The sequence below is a fragment of the Neurospora tetraspora genome, assembly GCF_033439725.1.
Source record: "Neurospora tetraspora strain CBS 560.94 chromosome Unknown B0H65scaffold_1, whole genome shotgun sequence".
NCBI lineage: Eukaryota > Fungi > Ascomycota > Sordariomycetes > Sordariales > Sordariaceae > Neurospora > Neurospora tetraspora.
In genome coordinates this window covers 5,118,265-5,140,889 of record NW_026944383.1, presented here as the reverse complement: position 1 = coordinate 5,140,889, position 22,625 = coordinate 5,118,265, and the positions used below count along the sequence as shown (strand labels likewise).

The window sequence follows — 22,625 nt, the reverse complement described above, 5'->3', positions numbered from 1 at the left end:
ACGATAATCGACCCGAACCGGAAGGAGGGAATCCACTCGAAGTTGATGTCAGTCCATGGTGAAATCTCAAGAACTGACTCTGCTCGCAAATCTGAGAGCGCCCTTGTACGGCTTATGGTCTCGAGCCAGTTAAGAGTAGTGTGAAGGAATGATCGTTGAGAAGGTCAAGTATCTCGATGGTAATATTTTGTCCGATGAATCGATCCAGTGGCTGAGTTTTTGTTTTCGGTTGCAGTTTGAGCATCACGGGCTATGGTAGATAGTTGTCAGACCAGCAACCGAAGTTCCGGCCATCCATTCAATCATTCCCACACTCAAGCACCTTGACAGTTGCTAAGACTTCCCGAGAATTGAGCTGACCACAACTTTTTGGCAAACGGACCATCGAAACGAAAAGAACAAGACTTCATTTGCCCATATCTCCACCAAACGAGGAGATGAAAGAAAAATGATTGTAGATTCGACATCAGCATGCTTGAAACTATCAAGAGAGCACTCTTTCTAATGATATAATTGAGTTTCTTGATTTTCGTCTTTCGTTTCGATGGTCCGTTTGTCAAAAAGTTGTGGTCAGCTCAATTCTCGGGAAGTCTTAGCAACTGTCAAGGTGCTTGAGTGTGGGAACAGGACCATCACCTCAGACTGCCATGCCGGAGTAGGCAAGGTGAGCTGTTTGACCGAGGACCAAGTGACCAAACTGTATGCTCTTCCTTTCTGATACATATCTGCATGGTGACCGTCTCCTCTGGCCCCAACTAACTTATTGTTAAGATGACTAACCCAGTCCGTTGCGTTGAGAATATGACACAGTAACAATGTCGAGAAATTTATAGAACCTATCCGTGAAACATGAATGATGACCGGGTTAACGGGCCCTACCGTGCTAATGGAGGCTATTTTAGGAACTGTGGCTGCTCGCTAAGCACCCCATATTGCAACCCTACCTTAACGTTGTACTTGCCCATAATCCTCAATCGAGAGAACTTTCAAGACACAGCTTTCAACATCCAGATAATCGAAAAACCTGGTTCTGGTTCTGGCACTGCTGAAGACGGAACCGCGGATTGCATATTGCGGATTGGGTGTCTGCGCAAAGTACTGTATGCTCAGCTCAGCTACCTACTTAGCTAGCACTTAGCTAGCCGTAAGCAGGTGAGTGATGTGTGATGTGATGGGTTAGGAAGATGCAGAGAGACATGGAGGCTTTGGATATGACAGATATGATGATGCTAACCGGGTTGGACGGGAGATCTGGACCGGTCAGTACGATATGCTCTTTCAGGTGTCGAGTGTCCTCCCCTTTCTGGTTGATGAGTCCACGTTGTGGTTGTGACGGTGATTTACAAAACGTAGACACCGTCCGGTACCTACCTTACAGCTTAGGGAAGCCTTGGGTTTCCCAAGTTTGTTCGTTGCACGAATCTCCTTACCTAATCCAAAGCTTAGTTAGCTCTGTGTACTTTGTCTGGCTCCGGTCTGAAACAAACTTGGTTAAGATGAAGATGCCACCCTCCTCCCTTCTTCGCACCCTATTCCTTGTGTCAGCAGTGGCCGGCTCAGCCATTGCCGAGTTGACTTTTGTCGCGACAGCAAGACAAGGCGACAGAGAGATTCCCAGCTCCGAGCTCGAATTCGTACGCACCGCGCCCAGACGACACCAACGAAACTTTCATGGCGAGCCTAGCCAGACAGAAACAGAAACAGTGGAGCTGGGGAAGAGGGACATTACGGCTTATGGCCCGAGCTGGTGCGGTGCGTCGCAACAGCTCGCTTCGCCTGAACAGCTCTCCAGCATATATGGTGTCTTCAGCGTGCCGAACCTGAAACTGCGCGCGGGCTTGTCGGCTCCGCAGAATGCGGCTGCGTGGGTCGGTGTTGACGGGGGATCCTGTAACAGGGCGCTGCTACAGGCGGGGGTGACGACGTTGGTAAGTGAAAAACGAGGAGAACCACCATTGCTGTTTTTTTTTTGTCGTTGTTTGTTTCCGTCGTCATGTTGGAGTTTGCTTCAGTTCTGATCCCGTTGCTGATTTTCCGTTTTGATTAGATCGCTTCAAATGGCCAGCAGATCACAGAGGCCTGGTGGGAGTGGTGGCCGTCGGCTGCGTATTCCATCCCGAGCATTCCCACTGCCCCAGGTGATTGGATGGCGGTCAATATCACCATCACGTCGCCCACTTCTGCTGTGATGTATGTAGTGCCTAATCGAGAGCCATGACATTTGGACCAGAGACATGCTGACATGGCGTGTTTGACTTGGGGCAGCAAAATCGTCAACACCCAACGAGGATACACGATGTCCATCAACGCTACGACCGGAGCGACTCTGTGTCGGACGGATGCCGCGTGGATCGTCGAGGACTATTACGATGGGGCTGGGGGCATGAACATGGCCAGCTTCAACGATGTTTGGTTCGAGTATACGGCAGCGACCACCGTCGGAGGCACCAAGCTGGGCGTGGACGGAGGGATCTTCTGGAACATCCAGAACAGCACTGGCCAGCTCAAGTGTACCTCTCAAAAGTACGACAACTCGAATTTCGTTATCCGGTCGTTGATGTAGAAGTGTAGGTGGAAAGGGAATCGTGGAAGACGAGTTGGGGTGGTACGTAGATGGCCGTGTTTCGGTGGTTTGAGGATGGTATGTACGGAGCAACGATCTAGGTAGATCGAACTGTCAACTTGATCCGAAAATTGAAGCTTTTCGCACTTGGAAACGATCGCTCTGATCACTGACTGACGCGCGTATCAGACTTTCAGGCACCGCCTCGTGGTGGGCGGAACCGCGGGGGAATGCGAAACAAGGTTTCTAAAATCGGACACGAGAATCGTTTGGGAAGTAAGAGCGCGGACCGGTCTGGAATGGGCAATTGATTGATTTGTTATTGTCCGTGCTGCTGAACTGTGGTTTCATGGTCGCTTTGGTGGTGTTTGGTCCTGAGTCGAAAGGCCCAATGCGTTGAGCAATACTGATAAGGCTGGTCAGTGCACTGTGCGCCAGATAAGATAGGACCGGGTCAGTTCGCCCCTCAGCGGCATCAGGGCAGGAACCCACTGTTTCCGCAGCGGCCCGGGCGACCAATGTCCAGCATTTTCCCTGCCAAGAAACAGGGCTGCTCCTGAAAAGGGGGTCTCGTCCATCCAGCCGTCGAGGTTCCCTCAAAATGGAAAGTTTCCAGTTCCCTCCCGCGGCGATGGTGGTTTGATATCTGCAGGTACAGTCGAATCAATGGCTGGTACAGGTACCAGACCACTGTCAGTGAAGAGCCGCATTCCCCTACCTCATCACGACATCCCCAACGAAGTCGGACCGCGATGGCGCAACCCTCGAAACGAAACCGGCCAATTTCAGACGAGCTGCTAGCTTTTCACCAAGTGCAAGGCTCTCCTTCTTTTCCCCTTCTCCCCCACAGTCGTAAAATTTGACCCCATTTTGGGCTGCCATTCGCAATGCCCAAGGTGGTCTCGTCAAAGAAATCCTGGATGGCTTTTTGGGGGGTTGGGGTTCTCTTCAGCTTTGAAGCAATATCGATCCTCATGACTCGTGGACCACCAGGGTAGACCGTCGACGACATCGATCGATCGAAAACTGGAAAACTCTCACAGTTCACACAATCAGCAGATGAGACTCGTCCCTGGAAAAAAGGGACTCTTGATATGATCATCAACGTTCAGCGGTGTTTACCGATATAGCAGACATAAATACTCCGGGCGCTACAATCTCTCGCTCTGTCGCCCATCGGTATCTCTCTTCGAAACTCAGCCATGATCGGTGATGGTCGACAATGTCTTATCGCAACTTTGTGGCCGAAGACTTTACAGGGCAGGGAGCCACTAACACAGCTTGGCTGTTAACGGGTTCCCCTTTTCGCTATTTCAGTTTGCCAGCCGTTGGCACACCTGGCGGGGCCACTTCGGACAAGGGCGACAAAGGCGGTGGGGGTTTTGGGTGGAGACAACGCGCAGACCTCAGGGAAGGAATGACGTGTGTCGACATCGCTGTTCACCCTAGGAACGTCGCGACAACCAAAACCTGGGAGCCAAGCCTGGGATCCAAACCTGGAAGCGGAAGTTGCGAAACTCTCGAGTCCCACTGAAGTGGCGGAAATGCGGTACCTTCCACCCAACGCTCGAGTCCCTTTTTTTATATTGCAAGAATGACTGACAATGGCGGCATGTCAGGATGTTACCGTAGGTGCCCTTGCCGCTTGCGACCAGCTGCAACCGGCCTGCACAAAGCGATTTGACACACACACAGCGCTTTTCTTCCAGTAGCCATGACAAAAACATCGAAAATTCTACGGTGCCGCGACCAACACTTCAGGACTCCCAGGGGCGACTGGACAAGACACCGACGGCCCGATCCAACTCACCTTGGCAATATGCGTCGACTGTTCTAGCCGCCCGCAAGCACCTTGCCAGAGCAAGCTGAGATCATAAGATGCCGATCAAAGTACGCGCTCTCAGCGCTATCTGCAGTCACATTCGACGCACGGGAGACCTACCTCAAAGGTAGATCGGGAATACGAGTCCAAGTGATCTCACAACCACAACACCCCACGCTGCCCTGGTTTTCCTGGCCGGAAATGTTCAGCGAAACAAAGTCTCACACGAGTCGATTATACTGTCATCGGTTGTTTCGAGACTGTTGAGACAAGAGGGGGACTGCGACTCAAGACCCTTTCTGCCAAAAGACAGGGCAAGACATGACAGGGAAAGACAGGCTTTGACAGGACATGGTTGTCATGTTGTCGTCAAGGTGGATCTCCAGTGGACTCGCCCTTGCGGATGCCCTGTTTGGGTTAACCGATCGTCCGGTTCGGCTAACCCGCCGCCCGGGGGCCGGGGCCTTAACACTAACACCACCACCGACGCTAACACCAACAATTCGTACACAGTCTGAGACGGTACCCGGACCTGGCCCTAGCTGCCCTGCTGCCAACACTCCTCGCCGTCCAATCATCAATGATGGTGACAAGGACACCGAGATCAGACGGGAACAATGCTAAGTACAGGATCAGATGGGAACAATGCCAAGTACAGGTACTTGTCTGGCAGCACATGTGGGATGATAACTCCCTGCTACCGGCTGTACGCAGTAGAGCGGGAGTGGGCGAGCTGTGCATCTTTATGTTATTTTTTCTCTTCGCTCATGGTTCTTGACCAGGATTTGTCATATTCACTCCATCGTTCATATGAACATTCCACTCACTCTCCTGCTATCCAATCTCTATTCTCTTCTCTTTTTACTCGCTCAATCTCAGTGCTGTACATACTACAGCCTCTACATATCTTTTCCCTCTTTGTCCAAGGCCAGAACCCTGCCTCCTCAACTCCTTTATCTCCATCCCTGTTGTTGATCAATGCCTGTTGACGGCCGACCCCCACGACTCACCTGCAGCTAACTCCCAGGACACATCAGGGCAGTACGGGCGCCTCTCCTCCCGAGATTATCATTCACCTGATTTCTCCTTCTTCCTCAGTTCCACGTTTCTGGAATCTCTCCATCGACGATCCGAACCCAGCCTGGAGCCTCGTCGTCATTAGCACCAGAGCTCCAGATATCTCAACCAACTCTTACATCAGCAACCTTGGGATACTTGTGGAAAGGGCAAAGTAACCCTCTCACCGGTGAGAGGGCGTTGCCGTAGCCATGGTTTCTCCGCAGGATCAGGACGAAATCGGCGGGCCCAGCAACACCCTGAGTGGAAGAGATAGTGAGACTACTCTTCAGGGAGGAAATGGGGTTGAATCTGGGAATGGAAACGGGGAGGGAAGCAGTAGCACCAGCCCGAATGCCAGCGCCAACATCAGCGTAATTCCGACACCTCAACCGGAGCAACCGCTACTTACACCACAGATCCCCCACCTTCAGCTTCCAAAGGGAAAGGAGAAGAAGCGAGTTGGCTTCCTCAGCGATAGACCACCAGCACAGGCCGGTGGCCCGCCAGCCCCCCAGGTAGTCGTCACTCCGGATGGACAGGAGTATGCTGCGCACGATTACTTCTCCTCGCCCATCAACGACTATGACTTTGCCACGACCCCGCCGCACCCCTTCGGCCCTCCAGCAAAGCGCGACTCCTTTAATAGAGATGAGGTCACCGCTGCCCTAGCGGAGATTCTGAGGCCCGAGCTTCACAATCAGGACAGTTCCGCCCATCCCGTCCGGCCACGTCCTGTTCTTCGGAAAAACACAACAACTGTTCCCGATCCTCAGCCCGATATGCTCAAGCCTCCCCATCGATCCGAGGTGGAAGCACGCAACCGCGCCGACAAGCTTGCCCACGCCGTCGGGACTTCATCAGCTGGTGCGTCTCGAAGAAGCTCGTTTACTGGCAATGATACCGACTCCGGAGACGAAGCTACTCTCAACGGGAACGTGCCGCCAATTGGCATCTCTATCAGTCGCGACTTTGAGGCCCAGGAGCAAGACGACTCCCACAGCCTCCGGGCTCGCAGAAAATCACAGCAAGTCGCCAATGAACTCGTCCGGAACCATACACGCCGCATCAGCGCTTTCAACGCTCTCAACCGCCCACAAACCGCCCTGAGCACGACCGTGTCCGGAGCTACCACGCCAATCCCTCACGACGTGGACTATGTACCTCGCCCAGACAAGTATAGAGGTGGTATTTTGGGGAACTTGCTCAAGTTATACAACGCAGAAGAGAATACGGGAGCAACAACGCCTGGTGGCTCCAGTACCATGACCACCCCAAGTCAAACACCGAACAGAACGCCAACAACGACTCCTCCTACCTCCAGGCCCAGTACTCCCAAGTCGGAAAAGGATCGGGGGAGACCCCGCGGGTTCCGGTCAACGTCTACATCGAGGCTTATGGAATCATCCTTCATGTTTGCTGTCCCTAGTGCCGCAAGAGAGGTAACCGAAGCTGCGGACAAGGTTAAGCAGGAAAAGGACAAGACCAAGAGACGGTCGAGATCGAGATCGAGACTCAGAGCCGACAGGCAAAAGCTGGAGGAGTTCCGCATCACCAAACACATTGCAGAGATTATCAGCCGCCATCGGTACCTCTTGAAGCTGTGCAACGCGTTGATGATGTATGGTGCACCCACACATCGCTTGGAAGCCTACATGAGAATGTCCGCCCGCGTCCTTGGCATCGAAGGCCAATTCATGTACTTGCCGGGAACCATGATCATTTCATTCGACGACAGCAACACTCACACTACCGAGATGAAAATTGTGCGCAGCAATGCCGGCGTCGACCTCGGCAAACTACGCGACGTTCACGAGGTTTACAAAGAGGTCGTACGTGATCTCATCAGCGTCGACGAGGCTACAGCCCGATTGAACGACATCACGAATCGGAAGAACAAGTATCCAACTTGGTTGCGTGTTCTGCTCTTTGGTGTTGCCTCCGCGTCAGTAGCCCCTTTTGCTTTTGAGGGTCGGTACATCGACTTGCCTATCGCCTTCATTCTCGGGTGCATGGTTGGCATTTTGCAGCTTTACATTGCGCCTGCGAATGAGCTGTACGCAAACGTTTTCGAAATCACGGCCGCTCTCCTCACGTCCTTCTTCGCGCGTGTTTTCGGATCGCTCCACAATGGAGAGCTGTTTTGCTTCTCCTCACTTGCACAGTCTTCGATTGCTCTGATTCTTCCGGGTTACATGGTTCTTTGTGCAAGTTTGGAGTTACAAAGTCATTCCATGATATCCGGTTCGGTCCGCATGGTTTACGCACTCATCTACTCGCTATTCCTTGGCTACGGCATCACTATCGGGTCCGTTATCTACGGATACATGGACCACAATGCAGTCAGTGCCGTCCATTGCAGGATTGGTCCTGAGTGGTACAGCAAACGGCCAGACCAGAACTATTACATCCTGTTTGTGTTGCCTTTTACGTTGTGTCTATGTGCCATCAATCAGGCCAAGTTCAAGCAGCTTCCAGGTACGCATCATCTTATTCCCCCTGGTATCCATGATAACATTGCTAACGATCTCTACAGTCATGGTTGTCATCTCACTGGCAAGCTACTGCGTGAACAGCTTTTCATCGAGGTACTTCTCAGGAAACACCACCCTTTCCAACACGTTGGGTGCTCTGTGCATCGGAGTCCTGGCAAATCTATACTCGCGGATGGGCCGCGTAGTACAAAACAAGTTCCTCGATATCTGGGAAAAGATCTTTGAGCCGCGAATCGCTCGTCTCAAGGGGAACCACCGGCGTTTATACTCCACCGAAGGAGGATCCAACAACTCCTTCCGAAAGGACCCAGACCCAGAAATGGGTCTACCGGCAGAAAAGCCCGCCGCAGCCCCTCACAAACACGCCCGCAAGATTGGATACGGGCTTGCCGCCGCCGCCATGTTGCCCGCCATCTTCGTGCAGGTCCCCTCAGGCCTGGCCGTCAGCGGCTCGCTCCTCAGTGGCGTGGCGAGCGCCGACCAGATCACCCGCAACGAGACGCTCTCCGCCGATGGACAGACGTTCACACAGGGCACGCAAACGGCAGACCTGAACAGCACGGCCTTCAACGTCTTGTTCAGTGTCATTCAGGTCGCTATTAGCATTTCGGTTGGACTGTCGCTGAGCGCGCTGATTGTTTATCCGTTCGGAAAGAGGCGAAGCGGTCTTTTCAGCTTCTAAAGTTCATATTCTACAATCACATAAAGTCGGAGTTGTGCCGAACGGAGAGAGAGAAAGCCCCCACAGCAATGGTCATGGATGAAAATGACTGGGAGGCATAAAGTTATGTTCATGATCTCTGTAGAAGGGGTGGTGTTGAGTGCGTTTTTTTTGGATATGGGGTTTTCAATAGCATTTTCAAGGTTGTGTTTTTCTTCTTGGGAATGATGATGAATGATGGCGTTCTGGGTTTTGGATACAGGTATTCTTTCATTTGTGAAGAAGGTTCAATTTCTTGGTATACCGGTAGAGGTATAGAGGTATATGGTAGATGGTTACAAAGCGGAAGATACCGGTACAAAGCGTTATAAGATATATCACAACATTGCTTATTATCCTTTCTAACTTATGGCAATGGGATTACCCTGATCAAAGTAAACCTGTCCGAAACATCGTGGCCTGTTGAGAAGACTGCCCCAGACTCCCCGAATCCTTGATTCGGAATGATCGAGTTCACCTCGGCATGTCGACTAGTATTCTTCCCTCCTCTTGTAGTAAAAAAACGCCCAGGGTCGTTAGTATCGCGATCTTACCCTCTTGTTATCACTGGCAATACCAAATCCCTCCCGATCCGGGCGTCCTCCGGTCCCTCCGGGATTCACGCCGCGCAAGCCCCACATTTCCCGGTTTACGTCTCCACTGTAAACACGCCTGTAAGTTCCGGCTCACCGAACCTCTCCCGTGGCAAGCGCCATTGATCTTGGGGTTTCCCCACCTTCCGCAAAACAGCCGGAAGGAGGGAGCCAGGGCGTGGGCACGGGACGGGATTTTCAGCTCCCAGTCGGTCCAGGACACAAACCTACCCTAAACAACATGTCAAGCATTATCGTATTTTCTTGGCAGAGCCCGGGGACATCGAAGATAGCCATTGCTGATGTTCGCACGCACGCTCCGGTATAGGACTCCACATACTTGCCAAGCGTCACCGGATTTTTACCGAATCACGGCGATGGAACGTATAATCGATATACGGCGGTCCTCGTCAGGTTGTCCTCAGCTGCCTAGATACATCCGATTACAACTGCAGTCTTTCGCCAAGTCGAGGCATCCGAGGTATGCACTCTTGTCAAATGTTTGTCTGACTTCTTCGAGCTGTGGCTACAAGCCATATTGCTAACAGAAATGCCAAATCTAAGTAAAACCGCCAATGTCATGCATCGAAAAGTTTCCCCGTCTTACTACCCCAGAGTTTTTCCCCATCATGCATGCGCCGCAGTCAAGATATGCATAATCGTAAGGCTGAGCTAGGATTTTCGATAGTTCACCGCTACGTTCGGTAGTGGTGTGATGACCCTCTTACCCCATTAACAGTTCCCAGCACACCACGTTCGGAACCTCCCAAATAGGTTAACTGCTAGAAGCGCTACAGTAGCTCTAGCTTTGCTCTAAACCGAGTCATGTTAGCCGTGGCACCGAAGTCGGTATCGAGTATCGGATATCGATAAAGGTGGCACTGGCTTTCAAGGCTGCACACATATGTAAGCGCCATGTTGACAAAGCACGCAAAACACAAACGCAAACGCATGCAAGACAGAAATGCAGTTACAAATGCAAAGAGAAGCACCCCACGCGCGGAACAGTAAACCAATCACCACGATCCGTGATGAGCGCCCAAAACGGCAATGTCTCGTATTTGACAGGTGCGCCTCCTCAACGCAGCGCAGCCCAGGCTGTCAAACCGGAGCATCACGGGACACTCCAAAGTCCAAAAAAGACCCGACCGACACCATGTTATAATCCGGTTACGGGCTCGCAACATCGCGCGTTGTGACTGAAAAGCCATGGCTGCTTATACGAGAATGTCGAGGGACGCCTCCTTTTCTGGAAAACTTGGAATGTTCAGTGACTATCGATTCTTAAGGCATTTTAAGGCCGTGGAGTGCGATAGTCTATGACAAACATGAACACTGAGGCACACACACTTACGTGAGAATTTGAGGGGTTGAGGCGGTTACTACTCCTGTAGTTGGTTGACCGATCACCAGTTCATCACGATGTGCCTATGTCGGTAATGACGGGTGAGCTTTACGGCTCCGGATCTAGAGCTATTTTGCATCAGTCAGAACATCGTCACATGAAGATATACAGAGAGGGGGATGGAAGTATAAAGACCTTCAGGTCTCCAGACGGAGAAGACGCTTGATCCAGCATCCTCATCTCAAAGATCATCAAGATCAAAGAAACACCTTGAACCAACTATACCACTTCACATTATCTGTCTGCACGACAAACCCCTCTCATCAAAATGAAGTCCCTCCTCCTCCTCCCCGCCCTCCTCGGCCTCGCCTTCGCCCACCCAGCTCCCGAGCTTGACCCGCGCGCCGCTCCCCAAATCGCTCACTTCTATTTCCAAGCCGCCGCTACCGGCTACAACTTGACCGTCCCCGCCGACGGCAACTGGTATCCTACCAGTATGTTACATATACCTATTCTCCCCAGCCCCTATGTCAAGTACGTTTCCCATTGAGACACAGTGAGACTGACAAGACATCTTTCTATCTACCTAGACAACGGCCTAAACGTCAACATCATCACCGCCCTCGACTTCACCGTCACCCAGTGCGAGTTCGCCACGCACCAGCAGGTCGCTTTCGCCTACCAGCTGAGCGGTGCCGACCCTTATCCCAAGGAGCAGTTCGCTGTTGGACCGCCGCAGCCGATTGACAGGGTTAGGTGCCATGGTTATTGTTTGCAGATTTATCGTACGTCTTACTCTTTCCTGCCTGCTCTTGTATTTGAGTTCTGGGTTCAGGTTGATGATGATGCAATATGAAAGACTGAGTGATAAGTGAGTGAGTGATAAGTGATGGCTAACACGGATGGATGTCTCAACAGAGGACTGTTACAAGAACGGACAGTTCGTTGGCTCCTGCTGCAATGGCTTCTGCGCGGCGAATAAGTGCCGCCCGTATGTCTATCCTCAGGATATCCCTTGGCCTAACTGAAGGAAGCAGAAGGATGAAGAATGGAAGGAAGAAAGGAAGTAATGATGAAATGATAATTGACGGGGACGGAACAGGGGCACAGATATGGGATGGAAGGATTGGCCAGAAATGACGAAAGGGAGTAACGATGGAAGGGAGTAATGACTGAACGAATGGATGACGGTTTTTGGGATGAAATCTTGTTGTACCTACCTTAGTTTAATCTCTTCTTTGATTATTGTAATCTCACATAACTATTGCTTCAGATCTAGGTCAGATTAGATGGAAGTGTGAGGGTGAAGGGAGTTTGAGACGCATAGTAACTCCTTTGCTGTGAGCTTTGCTTGTATGACCGAGGCAGACTTTCTCTGGGGCATCCATCCTATTCGATGTTTCAGAACTCAGACCTGGGACTTGTAAAAGTCAGGAGGACCATAATAGGATTGAATCACAACCACCCGAACATTAGACCACAGGAGTATTGTAGACCTCAAGGTTATTTACATACTCCTATTGAAGTCTACTCTCAATAGGATGTCGATAATGACAATAGGAGTCTGCAATAGCGAGAGGAATACTGAATCGCCAGAATCGTACTATAAAGATCCATCCATTCCTCTCCCTTCTTTCTTCCGACCAAACCTTCTTCCCTCTCATCTTCAAGGACGAAGCCATCTCATCAAAGTTCCCTTCTTCTGTCTCAAGCGAGAAAGACAAAGACCAAAGTTGAAGCAACACCCACTGAACTTCGATCTGCATTTTACCAGACGGAATATATTCTCCCATCTAGCCTCCCAAAAACAGCATTCACAAGTCAGTCACTCACTTCCGTCATCGAAACTTGATCAAATTTTGAGGTGAGTATCACATTGACAGATATGAGACGCGCTTCTTTTTTGAACGAAACAAGAAATACGAACTGACTCTATGGTGATCCGAACCGACGAGTGCTTCACAGTTCAAACCAAAATCACCAGTTACTCACAAGAAGCTCTCACAAAAATCACAAACCGAGAAAAAGGAAATCAAGCGATTTCGACAACAGTCCCATTTTCTCTTTCATCTTTCCCGCCTTTCTTGATACCGCAAAGCCAGCAAGCTAGGCCTTGCAACTTGACAGTCAAATCTCTCGATCTCGTTTGCCTCTTTTTTTTTTTTTTTCCTCCAACAACAACGAAAGAAGCCAAAATGAACACCCTCCCCACCTTTCCCCTCTCCACCCTCGTCCCCCTCACCGGCACCGACTCCATCAACTTCGAGCTCTGGTACACCACGCTCCGCGACTTTCTCGCAGCGGACAACCTGCTCATGTTCATCGAGTACGAGTTCCCGGAGCCCGACTGGACCGAGGACGTGTGGCTGCACGAGTGTTGGCGACGGGGAAGGGCGCAGGCCAAGTTTATTTTGTCGTTGACCATTCGGGATCCGTACGTGAGGAGCGTGTTGTATGCGAGGGGCTGGAACTCGTATGAGCCGAGCCCGAAGGCGGTTTATGATTTGATTTGGGATATCTGGGGACGGGAGTTTGCTTATTGAAGAAGGGCAGGCACGTCATTTAGAAAAGTTGACCGGGACTTAGTCTGTGTGTGATTGGTATTCTGAAGAAAGTGAAGAAGGCAGTCCCGAAGGAATCTGAAGTGCCAGTAGGCCGCTTTCAACCATATCTCACATTCCCTGCGCCCTCCTTGAACCAGTCTTCCGCTGCCATCTCCTCCGCAGAAGCATAGTTGATGATCGTGCTCTTGGTCGTAGTATACGCATGGTACGCATCGATGCCGTTTTCACTTCCCACACCACTCTGGCTTTTGGCTCCTCCCCAAGGACTGCTAGGATCGTTGCGATGGTGAGTGTTGACCCAGACAATACCTGCGTCGATCTGCTCAGACACGCGGAAAGCCTGCGCCAGATCGCGAGTCCATATCGCTGCACCAAGTCCGAACTCGCTGTCATTGGCGAGCTCAATGGCTTCCTCTTCAGTGCTGAATCCGACTACCACAACAACCGGCCCAAATGCCTCCTCGCGCCAGATCCTTGCGTTGAGAATGCTCCTGTCTGTTGGCTTACTATACGCAAGGATGGTAGGTGGGAAGTAGTAGCCCTTGGAAAAGTCTGTGTCGTCGAGTTCACTTTGTCCCTCCAGTCTGTTTCCGCCTACTTGTATGATTCGCTCGTGGTATAGGTACGCCTCATCCACTAGCTCCTCAACATTCTTCAGCTGCCGCTCTGAGATCAGTGGACCCATCATACACTCGGGATTCTTTGGTGAGCCCATCCGCCGTTCGATAGAGGTAGCTCTGGTTTTTAGTCTTTGAAGCACTCCATCGTAGATCGATTCGTGAACAATGATCCTCGTAGCGGCCACGCACGTCTGCCCACTCGCAATAAAAGCTCCAAAAGCGATGCCGTTGACAGCTGCGTCCAAGTCTGCGTCCTTAAAGACAACCAGCGGCGCCTTCCCACCCAACTCGGCCGTATACTTGGCCAAATTCCTCCCTACGATCTCACCAATGGCCCGTCCCGCCGCCGTCCCGCCCGTGACATCCACCTTCTTTACAAGCGGATGTTCAACAAGCGCCTTCCCAGTAGTAGCACCGTACCCGGGAAGCACACTCAGGACTCCGTCTGGCAGACCCGCCTCCTTCATAATCTTCCCCAGCATCAGTGATGTAATGGGGGTCAGCTCACTTGGCTTCAGCAGCACCGAGTTACCTGCCGCCAAAGCCGGAGCAAGCTTCTTGACAGCAATCAAGAGAGGGTGGTTGAAGGGGGTAATTTGCACGACCACACCCAGCGGTCGACGGTCGAGGAAGTTGTGTAGTTTGCCGACAGTAGGAAGCACGGAGCGTTCTCCGGTACGGAGCAAGGCGGCGTAGTACCGGAACCATTTAACGAGGGAAGGGACTTGGGCGTTCATCTCACGAATTGCTCGACCTGTTTGCTCTACTTCGATCTCGATGAGGGCGGCGAGGTGGGTTTCGAAGAGGCTGGCGGCTCGTTCGAGGACCTCCGCGCGGACATGACGGGGAGCACGGGACCAGACGCCGGACTTGTAGGTGGCGTGGGCGAGCTCGACGGCGGAGACGACATCCTCTTGTGAAGCGGAGTGGCAGCTGTGTTGGAGGAAAACTGTGTTAGCCGAGAATAATTATCGCATGTATGGAAGGTTCTGCTCACTGTGCAATGATCTCGCCTGTTGCTGGGTTCTCCACGGGGATCCTAGGTCGGAAAGTCAGTGATTCGGTCTCATGCCATCTCCTTCAGGTTCTGAGGTGATACTTACAACTCTCCATTTCCTGCCCTCTCAGAGCCACCAATCCATAGCAAATGTTCTGTGGTCATTTTTTCCCGCTGGTTATGTCCTGTTGTGGTGATCACGATGATACAAGTTTAGGGGTTGTTGTATACAAATAAGGTTGCCCGGGCGACGGCGCAGTGGAGACAAGACGGCGGTGAATTCGTCGACACTCTGAAGCTGTGTCTTAACAAGAAGATACTCTGAGGAAAGAAAAGAAAATAAGGAAGACTGGATATTTGAATTTCATCAACAAGTTCCTCGCCTGCCAGTTATTTGAATGCTGCACCGGAGTTCCTTCCTCGGTCGAGAGGCGGGGGCGGGGGCCGGCCGCCCATGCGCCTTCCTTATCACCAATCCGAGTGGGGCATCAGCGGCCGATGTCGTACTGAGAATGGCAGGAGTAGCGAGGAGATAAGATAGCTCTTGCAGTGAACACAAAAGGCAATGACAAACGTTACGGTAACTAACATTCGTCTTTTCCTTGAGAAGTTCAAAGAACTGGAACGTTAGTAGAGTATGATTTCTGTGAGTCCACTCAGATCATTGTTGGCGGCTTAATACTGCGTTCCCCCTGTCTTCAACGAATACACAATCATATGAGTGTGTACTTTGTATTTGGAGGTAAGTTCAAAGACATTCGAAGTCATGATTGCAAGAACACTCATCCGGTATGAGATGGTGCGTGTAGATGAGGAACTGGTGTACAGTACAACTTTCTAATCCTCTATCAGTCCGGCTCTTGCTAACAGTGCTCGCGGTGGTTCAGCTACACAGCCTTCGCTCTGGCTATTTGCATTCGTCAACGTTCTGAGATTTGCCCGACTGTGATGGAGTCAGCAAAAGGCGACATCGTTAACCCAGATCTGGGACAACAAAACTCAAAGGAGAGAGAGGGGAGGAAGACTTGCCACAAGGGGCATGTTTTTCCAAAATTCAGAAGCCATGGATCGATACACGGTGGATGGAAGAAGTGACCGCAAGGAAGCCTTCTCACGTTCGTGCCACGGACAAAGTCATCGGTACAAATGGCGCAAGTCTGTATCAGTGATGTGGTGTCGGCGTCTTCCGGGCAAGGCTGTCGTCCCCTATGCTTGCCCAAGAGTGCGTGTCGTATCTGGGGATAGAACGCGCGCCATGCCTTTCGAGATGGCTTATCCCCTCGATCAGAATCGCTGACTGCCATGTCCATGCCGCGCACCAAACTCAATCCCCGTGGACTTGTGCTCCCGTCATGGTGAAAGTCCTGAGCCATTAAGTCAGGGTCGTATTTGACGAGGGGCAACGAATGAAGAGCGTTGATCCCAATGCCTCCTGATCCTTTCCTCAGTCTTCGGTGTGAGTCTTCGTGCGATTCCGTCCTGTAAGAGCTCCGTCTGGCCACGAATATGGCTATCAAGATGAGGATGGATACAATGATACACATGACAATGGATATCGCAGGCGGACTCTCGCCGGGATGGCTAGGGTCCTCCGGGCCCGTTGGCATTCCAGGTATGATGGGCATTGTCGTAATTGTGGGTTGGTGATGGCTGCTGGACCAAAATGGACCAAGATACTGATTATATTAGCAATAGGACAAAAGGCCCTCATATACTCCTTTATCGTCAGGTCAAAGCCCAATGAGTGACATAATGACGACCGACTGGAGCGTTTAAATACTCCTGGCCACCAAGCGTTGGAAACAACTTGGGCTTCCTTGTATGCCATGAGCCATACGAGTTTCCGGCAGTGCGCAAAGGCTGCTCCCGATCTGCCGGCCACCAACCCAGCAACTGACGGATATCCTACGGCTGAGATTCTCACGACAATCACCGCAAGTTGAACCAAAAGCGCGTGAGCTTGGCCCAAGATGTCCGAGATTACCTGAAGCTTTCAACCTCGTCTCTTCAGAATCAGGGTCTACAGCCCATCTCTACCCAAATCGGATCCTCGGGGCGAGGAGGATGGGTTCCAAAGAGGATGGGCAGGCTCACGGCGGACATCCACGATGAGCTTGACGTAAGGAACGTGTCATTCGAGCCATGACCCTCTGTCTGTGCCAACACACGGGGAAAAGGGGACAAGGAGATAGCTGGTATGTAGCAGTTTGGAGGTGTAATGCCAGGGAGAACCCGTCCATCGAATTCGAAGCATCAGAAGCACCCTCTCTTCAGGAGCTGGGAACTGATGACCCGAGGATATCATCAACATTGCTAACCATGATGAATGGGCCAACGACATCGGCAATCGTTGTTGCCTGTGATTGTCCGGATCCTGGCTACGTAAGCCTTAACTTGGATTCATTCCGAGATACCAGGTCGTTAATTTGAGGCGAAAAATAAGAGGAGAAGTGAGGTGCGACAGAGAACACTCGCATCGCAGGTGTAAGTCGAACGAAATACAGCCGTGTTTTGAACTGAGTAGTCTCCTGTTGGTGAAGTCGGCACAGCTCCGGGACGGAAGAAGCACCGCATCGGCCTCGACCACGACAAGATGCGGGGCCGATAGCTCGAGGGACAGCGGGGGTCGGGGGAACTGTCAGCGGGGTCACTGGGCAGGCAGCCTCAAAAGAGGGGCACCTGCCACCCTGAAAGACACTGGCGGGGAGCTGTCCTCCAGTGCTCCACGGAAACAAGCAAATATCAACCAATCAGAAGCCGGTATGACCATCGAAAGGCATCGAAGGTCCAGAGCTTTCCATTCCCTTTCCACGGCCGCAAGAGTCAACGAAGGCCGCCTGGGCCGCTGCCGTTTCCATTCAGGTCGCGCCCTCCTTCTCCCTCTGAATAAATCGGGTGATCCTTCAGCCTGATCTTCGACGAACCCTTTTTCCTGGGTACTGACATCCAATTCTTTGATACCCAAAAGCAGCATTCTGTCATTTTCCTCTTTCTCTAGATACCCATATCACCTTCAGCAACCCCTAATACAAGTAACCACACACCATAATGTCGACTGCGGACGAGCTCAAGGCTCTTGGCAACAAGGCCATTGCCGAGAAGAACTTTGACGAGGCCATGTAAGCTCTACCGCCGATATCATATCCATCTTAGCTCTCCCCTGACCATTACTGACTGGGTGTCCCTTTACAGTGACAAGTTCACACAAGCCATTGCCCTCGACCCTAGCAACCACATCCTCTACAGCAACCGTTCCGCCGCATACGCGTCCAAGAAGGACTGGGACAATGCTCTGAAGGATGCCGAGAAGACCACCGAGATCAAGCCTGACTGGCCCAAGGGTTGGGGCCGCAAGGGCACAGCGCTCTTCGGCAAGGGTGACCTGCTGGGCGCAAACGATGCTTATGACCAGGGCCTCAAGATCGATCCTAACAATGCTGGCATGAAGAAGGATTATGAGGCTGTTCAGCGCGCCATGCAGCAGGAGGCCGGTGGTGATCTCAGCGGCGGTATTGGTCAGATGTTCGCCGACCCCAACATCATCCAGAAGCTCGCCGGCAACCCTAAGACGGCTGCCTTCCTCTCTGACCCCGGCTTCATGGCCAAGCTCCAGGCTATCAAGCAGAACCCTTCGAACGCACAAGATCTCTTCTCCGACCCCAGGATGATCCAGGTCCTTGGTGTCCTAATGGGTGTAGACATGGAGTTGAGGGACTCGGAGGTGCCCCCTGGCGCCTCCCAGGAGGACGTCCAGATGACTGATGCCCCGGCCCCCAAGCAGGAGACGCCACCGAAGCCCAAGACGCCCGAGCCCGAGCCCGAGCCGGAGGTGGATGAGGAGGAGTTGGAGAAGAAGAAGGCCAAGGAGGCGGCCGACAAGGAAAAGGCCCTTGGCACCGAGGCCTACAAGAAGCGCAACTTCGACGAGGCCATCAAGCACTACCAGGCCGCTTGGGACTTGTACCCGGACATTGTCTACCTCAACAACCTCGGCGCCGCCTACTTCGAGAAGGGCGACTACCAGGCCTGCATTGACACCTGCAAGAAGGCTGCCGAGGAGGGTCGCTCTCGTTATGCCGACTTCAAGGTCATTGCCAAGTCGCTTGCGCGTATTGGTTCTGCCTACGAGAAGCTGGGTGATCTTACCAATGCGATTGACTTCTACAACCAGAGTCTGCGTGAGCACCGTACCCCTGATGTTCTCAACAAGGTGCGCGCCGCTGAGCGCAAAAAGATCGAGGACGCCCGCAAGGCCTACATCGACCCCGTCAAGGCTGAGGAGGCTCGTGAGGAGGGTAACAAGAAGTTCAAGGAGATGGACTGGCCCGGCGCTGTTGCTGCCTACTCCGAGATGATCAAGCGTGCTCCGGATGACCCCCGCGGCTACAGCAACCGTGCTGCTGCTTTCATGAAGCTCCTCGAGTTCCCCAGCGCCCTAGAGGACTGCGACATGGCCATCAAGAAGGACCCCAAGTTCATCCGTGCTTACATCCGCAAGGCTCAGATCTACTTGGGCATGCGCGAGTACAGCAAGTGCGTTGACGCCTGCACCGAAGCCCACAACGTCGACAACGAGTACCACAACGGCGCCAACGCTCGTGAGATTGAGCAGATACAGCAGAAGGCTTTCAACTCCATGTATGCGGCTCGCGAGAACGAGACTGAGGAGCAGACAAGGGAGCGCTTGGCGCGTGATCCTGAGGTATGTCATATCGTTATGCCAAACTTACTGTTTGCAACCTATACTAACATATTCGCTTTCAGATCATGGGTATCATGTCCGATCCTGTCATGCAGGCCATCCTCCAGCAGGCTCAGTCCGACCCTGCGGCTTTGGCTGAGCACATGAAGAACCCCAACGTCAGGACCAAGATCCAGAAGCTTATCGCTGCTGGTGTCATCCGTGTTGGCAGGTAAATTGTGAAATTGAACGAAAAGGGAAACGAAAAGGGGCATTGGTTGGTCGAGGTTCATAGCATTGGCGCTTGGGACGAAGGTCGGAATGGCGTGGGTTTCTTGAACACACATTTTACTCCCTTTTGAATGGGAGATCATACCATCCCATAATGAATTGCATGAGAAATGAGCATCTATCTTTACCACTTTTTTGTACATTACATTCAGTCCCATGGCAAAATGAAGGCGATTCATCAATTTTCACTGTCCTTGTTGTCTTCGTGCACACTTCATCAACGCACACGGACATGGAACCTCTTTGGCACCGCTTGCTTCTTGAAACTCCGTCGTCTCCATGTATCCAACGACGGAATACAACGACATTGGAGGCAAAAACCTTCAACGCCCCTTGGATGGTAACCCCGTAGAGCGGGATACTAAATATTGAGCATTTCACCAATAGACGACGGAGCTTGAAACCCACGATGATATCTCGCTACGCGTGTCGGTATCTACCCGTCCTCTTCCTGGAAGGGTATCAAAATTCTCTCTATCGCTGATAGCGCTCATCGCTAAGCTTAAACAAAGTCAACTCTAATCCGCCGAAAAAAAAAATAAACAATCGTAAAACTCGTAACGCAACGCCACGCGACGCAACGCAACGCAGGCGCTGAAGCGACGCAGTATCCGTCCCGAAGCATGGTCCGCCATGCCATGCCTGTGTGTGCACTGCATGTTGTCATGCTCCCATCATACAGCCGGAACAGCCAGCGCTGCATATAAGGTACCTTCCTCGCCCGCCTGCAAAAGCACAACAAAAAGCCCAAGCCTTCCCACTGACCTCGTCCACCCCCTCACAACAATTCCAATCCTCCCTCCTCCCCCTTCCACCTCCTCAAATCTTCTCCTCCTCCACCTCCTCACCCCCAGCACCAACACCTGTCGTCACCAAACCCCCCGGAAACAACCTCCCAACCTCCTCCCCCTCCCACCTCACAACCTTCACCCCTTTCCCCTCGGCCACCAAAGCCTCCTTACACCTCCTCCATCCTTCCTCGTCAACAGGCTTCGTCGCCTCCTCCACCACCACCGTCTCAAACCCTTCGTTATGCGCATCCATCGCCGTGCTCCACACGCAATAATCAGCCGCCAGTCCCACCACATACACATGCGTCACCCTCGCTTCCCTTAACATCTGTGCCAGTCCGGAGTCCGAGACTCGGGGGTTTTTGAGGGGGTCGTAGAAGGCGCTGTACATTTCGACGAGGGGGTTGGTTCCCTTTTCGAGGATCTTGTCGATTTTGGAGACGTCCAATTCCGGGATGAGGCAGGCGCCGGGGGTGCCGGCGATGCAGTGGGCGGGCCAGAGGCGGGTGGTGTAGGATTCGGAGGGGTTGTGGGGGTTGTGGACGGTGGTGGTGGAGAGGAAGGGGATGGCTTCTCCGGCGAACTCGGGGCAGCAGGGGGAGGAGGAAGAGGTGTGGTTGTGGTTGGAGGCGAAGGAGATGTGGTTGGGCGGGTGCCAGTCCTTTGTGGCGACGCGGAGGACGAAGAGAGGGGAGGAGAGGAGGGTGTTGATTAGGGGGGTTATGGAGCGGCCGCCTGTGACGGCGAGGGTGCCGTTCTAGAAGGAGAGTGGTGGTTAATTAGTGTTTTGGGTATAGGTGAGGGTAAGTGAAGGTCAAAATGAGATTGAGTAAGTAAGTGGTTGCGATTTGATGAGTGAGATGAGTTTGAGATGAGATGTGATGTGACTTTGTAATTTTGCAAGCCACCGAAGCCATTGGGAGATTGTGAGTGGCCTGTTTGTCCGTAGAATGAGGCTTACACGGTAATACGAATGACATGGTTTTCCCCACTGTACGATTTTCCTGGTTTCTGGAATGAAGTGAAGTGATGAAGCAGACCAAAACGATGCGAGGATTGAGATGATGGTTTCGAGAGAAAAGGCACAAGTGAAGATAGCCATGTCATATGAAAAACTTTCAAGGAGATGATGCCGCGGAATCTGTACAGGAATGTGCAGGAAGCAGGTCCAGAAAGGGCTTACCGGTGGGCAAAAGTCCTCTTGCATGTCAACCACCAGGAGAGCCGGCCGGAAATCGGGCTCCAGTTGAGCACCTTGCTCGTTATCTAGCAGGCGTGTTTGGAACACATTGAAGATGCTTGGGGGCATCAACCACTCGAGGAGACCCATGTTGTTTGGGTGTGTTTATTCAGAAGACGGCTTTTCAGTTTCTTTGAGAAGAATCCGGCGGTTGGTGATGGCCGTTAAGACGGATAGATAAGCGCTGATAAGGTCCCTGGGCGCCATCCATCGGCGCATACCGCCAAGGAACGGCGTCTGTGCGCATTCTAGAATTGACCTGCCGCAGGAACACAACGGCGACAACGGTCAATGCGCAAGGGTTAGGGTTTTAAGGGTAAAGCCAGCCCTGCCGCAAGTCCGCAACTGTCAGAGGCCAGGGGATCCACTAAACTTGGTTGTTCCTGGCAGATATGTCGACCTTTTGAAGTCAGCATGGTATAGTTTCTCGTTACCTTTGTACAGCTTGAGCTGAATCTGACATTGGATAGGCAGGGAGGCCCTTTATGTACTGTGAAAACTGCAACGAACGAGACACAACTTCGAGTATGAACTCCGCGTACGAACACTTCGTGTAGCCGTTGACGGTGAGGGGACATTGCACTCGGTAGCATTGGGTACAAACGCAGTTCGAACGTCTGCACTTCGGCGGGGTTTCATGTGTCGAAACCCAGCTTCGATGCTCCCAAAGTCCGGCTCGAGAACAGATGGTCATTGCGACAGCTCACCTATCATATCGAAAGCCCCAATTCCAGAGAAACGCTGAATTCCGAGGAACCTGTCAAGTTCAACATCCGTACACTCTTACCACCAAAACATTAGCCAAACTCCCATGAACTGAGCGTTAAGTTTGCTGGAGCTCACAATAGTTTCACGAACCGTAGACGG

At 52.2% G+C, this 22,625-nt stretch overlaps 8 protein-coding genes across 8 annotated transcripts; 5 read left to right on the top strand and 3 right to left on the bottom strand.

Annotated features, from left to right (window-relative positions):
- Positions 1-1,142: 1,142 nt before the first annotated feature.
- B0H65DRAFT_47313 (peptidase A4 family-domain-containing protein) lies at positions 1,143-2,773 on the top strand. Its single transcript, XM_062827182.1, has 4 exons — positions 1,143-1,168; positions 1,379-1,928; positions 2,048-2,190; positions 2,266-2,773. Exons 2-4 carry the CDS (start codon positions 1,497-1,499, stop codon positions 2,561-2,563), a joined length of 873 nt encoding a protein of 290 aa, XP_062686798.1. The 5' UTR covers positions 1,143-1,168; positions 1,379-1,496; the 3' UTR covers positions 2,564-2,773.
- Positions 2,774-5,514: 2,741 nt separating this feature from the next.
- B0H65DRAFT_47202 (uncharacterized protein) lies at positions 5,515-8,673 on the top strand. The gene is made up of 2 exons (XM_062827127.1): positions 5,515-7,919; positions 7,978-8,673. The coding sequence occupies exons 1-2, from the start codon at positions 5,654-5,656 to the stop codon at positions 8,616-8,618; spliced, it is 2,907 nt and encodes a 968-aa protein (XP_062686797.1). The 5' UTR covers positions 5,515-5,653; the 3' UTR covers positions 8,619-8,673.
- Positions 8,674-10,902: 2,229 nt separating this feature from the next.
- B0H65DRAFT_414648 (uncharacterized protein) lies at positions 10,903-11,602 on the top strand (the record flags this gene model as incomplete). The annotated part of the gene is made up of 3 exons (XM_062823930.1): positions 10,903-11,068; positions 11,165-11,359; positions 11,493-11,602. 3 exons carry the CDS (start codon positions 10,903-10,905, stop codon positions 11,600-11,602), a joined length of 471 nt encoding a protein of 156 aa, XP_062686796.1.
- A 1,167-nt stretch (positions 11,603-12,769) lies between these two features.
- Positions 12,770-13,117, top strand: B0H65DRAFT_544669 (uncharacterized protein; the record flags this gene model as incomplete). The annotated part of the gene is made up of 1 exon (XM_062829310.1): positions 12,770-13,117. The coding sequence occupies one exon, from the start codon at positions 12,770-12,772 to the stop codon at positions 13,115-13,117; it is 348 nt and encodes a 115-aa protein (XP_062686795.1).
- Positions 12,797-15,253, bottom strand: B0H65DRAFT_516263 (aldehyde dehydrogenase domain-containing protein). The gene is made up of 3 exons (XM_062828664.1): positions 14,862-15,253; positions 14,756-14,797; positions 12,797-14,691 (listed from the first exon to the last, which is right to left on the bottom strand). The coding sequence occupies exons 1-3, from the start codon at positions 14,918-14,920 to the stop codon at positions 13,236-13,238; spliced, it is 1,557 nt and encodes a 518-aa protein (XP_062686794.1). The 5' UTR covers positions 14,921-15,253; the 3' UTR covers positions 12,797-13,235.
- Positions 15,254-15,317: 64 nt separating this feature from the next.
- B0H65DRAFT_47110 (uncharacterized protein) lies at positions 15,318-16,638 on the bottom strand. The gene is made up of 2 exons (XM_062827077.1): positions 15,785-16,638; positions 15,318-15,698 (listed from the first exon to the last, which is right to left on the bottom strand). The coding sequence occupies exons 1-2, from the start codon at positions 16,378-16,380 to the stop codon at positions 15,593-15,595; spliced, it is 702 nt and encodes a 233-aa protein (XP_062686793.1). The 5' UTR covers positions 16,381-16,638; the 3' UTR covers positions 15,318-15,592.
- Positions 16,639-17,463: 825 nt separating this feature from the next.
- Positions 17,464-19,909, top strand: B0H65DRAFT_451920 (uncharacterized protein). The gene is made up of 3 exons (XM_062826081.1): positions 17,464-17,874; positions 17,948-19,457; positions 19,520-19,909. Exons 1-3 carry the CDS (start codon positions 17,804-17,806, stop codon positions 19,670-19,672), a joined length of 1,734 nt encoding a protein of 577 aa, XP_062686792.1. The 5' UTR covers positions 17,464-17,803; the 3' UTR covers positions 19,673-19,909.
- Positions 19,910-20,308: 399 nt separating this feature from the next.
- On the bottom strand, positions 20,309-21,954 carry B0H65DRAFT_47060 (Isochorismatase hydrolase). The gene is made up of 2 exons (XM_062827050.1): positions 21,702-21,954; positions 20,309-21,275 (listed from the first exon to the last, which is right to left on the bottom strand). The coding sequence occupies exons 1-2, from the start codon at positions 21,846-21,848 to the stop codon at positions 20,547-20,549; spliced, it is 876 nt and encodes a 291-aa protein (XP_062686791.1). The 5' UTR covers positions 21,849-21,954; the 3' UTR covers positions 20,309-20,546.
- Between the last annotated feature and the right edge of the window lie 671 nt (positions 21,955-22,625).

What these genes read in the sequence shown, in the direction of transcription:
- B0H65DRAFT_47313 (XM_062827182.1), top strand. Translation starts at nt 1,497, where the DNA reads ATGAAGATGCCACCCTCCTCCCTTCTTCGCACCCTATTCCTTGTGTCA. An exon ending in AGGCGGGGGTGACGACGTTG is followed by an intron (nt 1,929 to 2,047) that starts GTAAGTGAAAAA and finishes CGTTTTGATTAG; the next exon opens with ATCGCTTCAAATGGCCAGCA. An exon ending in TCGCCCACTTCTGCTGTGAT is followed by an intron (nt 2,191 to 2,265) that starts GTATGTAGTGCC and finishes GACTTGGGGCAG; the next exon opens with CAAAATCGTCAACACCCAAC.
- B0H65DRAFT_47202 (XM_062827127.1), top strand. Translation starts at nt 5,654, where the DNA reads ATGGTTTCTCCGCAGGATCAGGACGAAATCGGCGGGCCCAGCAACACC. An exon ending in CAAGTTCAAGCAGCTTCCAG is followed by an intron (nt 7,920 to 7,977) that starts GTACGCATCATC and finishes CGATCTCTACAG; the next exon opens with TCATGGTTGTCATCTCACTG.
- B0H65DRAFT_516263 (XM_062828664.1), bottom strand. Translation starts at nt 14,920, where the DNA reads ATGACCACAGAACATTTGCTATGGATTGGTGGCTCTGAGAGGGCAGGA. An exon ending in AGGGCAGGAAATGGAGAGTT is followed by an intron (nt 14,798 to 14,861) that starts GTAAGTATCACC and finishes TTTCCGACCTAG; the next exon opens with GATCCCCGTGGAGAACCCAG. An exon ending in ACAGGCGAGATCATTGCACA is followed by an intron (nt 14,692 to 14,755) that starts GTGAGCAGAACC and finishes CCTCCAACACAG; the next exon opens with CTGCCACTCCGCTTCACAAG.
- B0H65DRAFT_47110 (XM_062827077.1), bottom strand. Translation starts at nt 16,380, where the DNA reads ATGCCCATCATACCTGGAATGCCAACGGGCCCGGAGGACCCTAGCCAT. An exon ending in GGAAAAACATGCCCCTTGTG is followed by an intron (nt 15,699 to 15,784) that starts GCAAGTCTTCCT and finishes ACTCCATCACAG; the next exon opens with TCGGGCAAATCTCAGAACGT.
- B0H65DRAFT_451920 (XM_062826081.1), top strand. Translation starts at nt 17,804, where the DNA reads ATGTCGACTGCGGACGAGCTCAAGGCTCTTGGCAACAAGGCCATTGCC. An exon ending in AAGAACTTTGACGAGGCCAT is followed by an intron (nt 17,875 to 17,947) that starts GTAAGCTCTACC and finishes GTCCCTTTACAG; the next exon opens with TGACAAGTTCACACAAGCCA. An exon ending in GCTTGGCGCGTGATCCTGAG is followed by an intron (nt 19,458 to 19,519) that starts GTATGTCATATC and finishes ATTCGCTTTCAG; the next exon opens with ATCATGGGTATCATGTCCGA.
- B0H65DRAFT_47060 (XM_062827050.1), bottom strand. Translation starts at nt 21,848, where the DNA reads ATGGGTCTCCTCGAGTGGTTGATGCCCCCAAGCATCTTCAATGTGTTC. An exon ending in AAGAGGACTTTTGCCCACCG is followed by an intron (nt 21,276 to 21,701) that starts GTAAGCCCTTTC and finishes CTCTCCTTCTAG; the next exon opens with AACGGCACCCTCGCCGTCAC.